This window comes from Alosa pseudoharengus, unplaced genomic scaffold (genome assembly GCF_046254945.1).
Source record: "Alosa pseudoharengus isolate Yale_2024_CS ecotype anadromous, Long Island Sound unplaced genomic scaffold, YU_APseudo_1.1 YU_APseudo_1.1_scf_4, whole genome shotgun sequence".
Lineage (NCBI taxonomy): Eukaryota > Metazoa > Chordata > Actinopteri > Clupeiformes > Clupeidae > Alosa > Alosa pseudoharengus.
In genome coordinates this window covers 34,973,802-34,978,028 of record NW_027468774.1, presented here as the reverse complement: position 1 = coordinate 34,978,028, position 4,227 = coordinate 34,973,802, and the positions used below count along the sequence as shown (strand labels likewise).

Here is a 4,227-nt window from a genome sequence, read left to right as displayed (position 1 = left end):
AAACACCCAGTTTAGGGGTGCCAAAATGAGTAACTCCCTCTATCGCCCGTAAATGACACACAGGAAATGTCTTGAAGCTGTCATTACAAACAAAGGCTTTTCCATAAGTATTGAAGAAATTTCAGTTCATTATTTTTTTCCTGTGTCATTCCACTTTATTACACATAACTCTTAGTTTGGATTTTTAATGTGTGGTGAAAATTTCACCAACCGCACATGCACACAGGGCAAACAGAAAATGAAAGGAAATGACAATGATATGAATGCTCAGGTGATTTTTATTATGCTTTTGGTTAGGTTAAGAGAATGGGGAAAAATATGTAGCGATAAAGATGTGAATTAGTTTGATTAAGATAGACACTTAATAGTACTGAGATGTTTTGAGGGGTTATGAGTTGGTTACACAGGGCTGACCCTGGACTTCCTCCTCATGATGACAGAGAGTCTCTTGAAGAGGGAGAAGCCTGTGCTGGTCTTGCACTCTCCTGTCCTGTGCTCTGAGGAGGCAGCACTCTCACTGAGGGGAACAGCGCTGGCAGTGGGATCTGAGAAGGAGGGGAGAGAGGAAAGGAAATGAGATCAGATAGGGAGACAAGTTCTCGTGTTCAAGATCCACCTGTGGGAGGGAAATCCATACCCGACCTCTGTAGAAGCATCTAATCACTTCTACAGAGACCCAACAGATCACTGCTGGGCGTGATTGCAAAGATTACGGTCAGCATGCAGCTGTGAACGAAACCTGCCAGAAGCTTAGACGGCTTGCTGGTATTACTACTCATACCGGCTACCACCTTGCCATTCTATCTCATCGCTCAGTCGCACTCCAGCCTCTGGGCTGCCCACCTAGCTCTGCTCTGTCTGAGGACCAGCAGGCACAAGCCTGCCCAGCCACCTGCAGTGCCTTTGTTGCAGCCAGGGATTTCCATCCCTTTTTAGTAGTGTGCATGGGATTCAAGTATGCTACAGAAGTGGATAACTGCAGACAATGCCAAGAAAGTCCCAAGCTATGTCAGGTCCTGAATCTGGGACAAGAACGATAGCAAAGGGCTACAGATTTCAGTTTGCCATGAGACCCCCATTGTTAAGTGGTATAATTGTCTCTTAAACACACTTTCTTAGAGAAGGAAATCGATTCTCCTTTAGAGAAAGTCTAGGTTACAGTAGGTTGTGGCAGTGCAGTAGGCTGTGCAAATGCCCTACATCCCCGCACACTGGAAATATAGATAGTATTATCCTCATTGTGAAACTCTACACTCAAAGTTTCAGAGAACTGGTGTTACACCAAGTACCCCTTTATTCTCTTTCATCATCTTTCGAGATTGTTCGAGATACACTTATGGGTAGGGTTGGGTATCGTTTGGGTTTTATCCGATACCGGTGCTAAAACGATACTTTTAAAACGGTGCCGGTGCCGAAACTGTGCCTGAACCGGTACTTTGTTTTTAAAATATTTTAAATTAAAATGGTCTAAAGCATGAATTGCTTTTTTTTATTGATGAGACAAATTTGAACATGAAATTGAACTGTTATATTCAATTTACTATCAATATGTCATTGCTCCTATGAATAATACATTTAAATGTAAAACAGCTTGCCATGCATGCACACACAATGGTAAACTCTGCTTTCAAGTTTACCCAGTGTAGGCGATTTGCCATAAGGTATGTTAAAACCGCTCTCCATAAAACTGCCAGGTCATGGACAACGGCATTTGCAAGCAAGCTAATCTAACAGGGACTCTACTTTCCAGTTAATTTAGTGTGTTGCCAAATGCTTCAAGAAATTGTATGTCTTAACCCATAACACGCAGTAGTTTTGAACATGTTAGGCTACATGTCGGTGTTGAAGTGTTAAGATTCCCAGCAGAAGGCATTTTAACAGCAACTATGGCTATGCGTTAACACCAGTCAGCTGAGTTTAATTAGCGATAACGTACGGAGATGGTTTCGTAGCCTCTTTGACAGCTCAGTGACATCAGGTATGTAACCTACATATTTGTTTTTGCCAGCTAACTTTTAACATGATCTTCATATTCATTGTGATGCTATATGGACCTCATGCACATGAAAGATTAATATCATGCCATTATGTTGTTTAACACACCGTGAAATAAAGTTTTCACCTTACAACTTTGCTGATAACATTTCAAATAAATGTCAGTTAGCACATTAGCAAGGATATTGTATATAGGCTAGGCTAGCCTACTGTTGATGTTGTTTCATAGCCTTTTGCTTGTGTGTAGTTAGGCCCACTGCTAGATTTTGACAGGAGCTCGCGATATCGCTTTAAAGTAAGCTACTTGGGCTCACGCAAGCTGTCAAACACTGTCCAGTCATGTGGTGCACCCCTCTGGTTTATACATCCAGTGTTTATCATATGTTAGCTAACTGTATCTGGATGTGTTGCTATCAGAGCAAGACGTTAGAGATGGCGCATGACATGCAGTGATGCCTCGTATTAAAAAAATAAAATAAAAAAGCTATTTAAGCACCGAAATGAGGCACCGAAATCCACGTTGTTATTCTATGCAGTTACTACCGTTTGTGTCGGCACCGGTGCCATATTAGAACCGTGTTTCGGTGCCCAACCCTACTTATGGGAGATTTAGACTGCTCCCTGATTGCACCTTATATGCAAAGTGAGACTGGTAAACTTACCGAGTTGTCCCTTTTTGGAGGCCTGGCGATCTTCCATGCTGCCTGATTTGGATTTCTAATTGAAACAGGCATTACCAATTTATTAATACCTATTTTTCTATAAGCAGTACTCAATTTTATTTGTATTGGTCCTAACAAATTAAACATGTTTTGGCTAAAACTTCAGATAGATGTAACAATTATACAATTTCAAGCAGTCAAAGAAATGTATGTGTGTTGTTTGCAAAGTAATTACCTTCTGGAAGATCTTCAGTTTTGGAATTCTTGAGAAGAGTTTAAGAATTCCTTTCTTGTTCTTTATCTTCATTCCAGGACCACTGGAATCTGCCTTGGCCTCCACTTTCTCCTTTGATGAAGCAGGTGGGACATTTTCAGCTTCCTTGCAAATCTGCAGGAGCTGTTTAGTGAGGGAAGACACCAAGGTTTTCTCAAAGGTAGGATCCTCTCTGACCATTGCTTTCAAAAGGATCTCTTCAGTGCCAAATTCCCTTAAGAGGTCACCGTAGACAATTCGGAAGACCCTGTGGATCCTGATGTTGAGAGGATAGGGGTCATTTCTAGAACTCCCTGACACAATATCAAAGACATACAGGATTTTGTCAACCAGTTGTCTGGATCTCTCCAGCAGGTCTTCGGACTGCAGTCCCTGACCTTTAGTCTGCATCAGCAGCCGTACAACCAGCAGAGTGACCAAACCAGCGTAGTTGTCAGAGTCCACAGGCATGATCTTGGGGAATGGGAAAGGAATGTCGTCTTCGTCTCTGTGGAAACCCAGTTCTTGAGGTAAGGCAGCTGAGCTCTCGGTGCTCAGAAGATTCTCCCAACAGGGTTTAAGTGAATGACCTAACTGGTCTTTATTCTTGCCAGACTCTATTGGCAGTGATAGGCTGTTCATAACATCGCTGACCATAGCTTTAATGACAAGGTTCACTATGTCACAAAGTATTTTTGAAGGGGACCTAGAGCCCATTGGTGCAGTTTGTTCATTGAGTGCTGTTCCAGAGCTGGGAAGGCACACTGGAGCTGAAGCAGGCCATGAGGAGCCTCCCTGATTAATGCCCCATGAAAAAGGCAGATTGAAGTGAGGGAGCAGGTAGTGTTTCACTGTCTCCTTAGCATAGATCTCCACAAGCTGAGAGACATTGTGCCTCCTTGATGCACTGCAGTGCCCCATCTCCAAAAGCACGCTGTCTGAAGCAAACTTGTGAGCAGCCACTCTGTTGCTGCTCAAGAAAAGTCCACAGACTTGATCAACAAAGTCATGGGTAAAGTAGTTAATGGTTTCCTGTGAACGAGATCTCGAGAGCTTTTTAGCAACTGTGTGGAGTCCTCCATCCTGCATTTCTGATGAAGAACACCCACCATTCTCTGAATTAATCTTTTCATTAACCATTTTGACCACACTTGCAACTGCTTGTCGGGTAATGCAAGCATGGGCATTGTCCACATCAGTGCTGGTTTCTCTCTCAAGGGTACCCTCTGTAGTTATCTCTGTTTCAGACACAACCCCATGGACATTCCCAGAGGTAGGGTTGAGTGAGGAGGTGGTAAGCCTTGAGAGGTTAGTGGT

At 43.0% G+C, this 4,227-nt stretch overlaps 1 protein-coding gene across 1 annotated transcript; it reads right to left on the bottom strand.

Annotated features, from left to right (window-relative positions):
- Positions 1-396: 396 nt before the first annotated feature.
- On the bottom strand, positions 397-4,227 carry LOC143103243 (uncharacterized). The gene is made up of 3 exons (XM_076267062.1): positions 2,893-4,227; positions 2,658-2,712; positions 397-545 (listed from the first exon to the last, which is right to left on the bottom strand). The coding sequence occupies exons 1-3, from the start codon at positions 4,048-4,050 to the stop codon at positions 400-402; spliced, it is 1,359 nt and encodes a 452-aa protein (XP_076123177.1). The 5' UTR covers positions 4,051-4,227; the 3' UTR covers positions 397-399.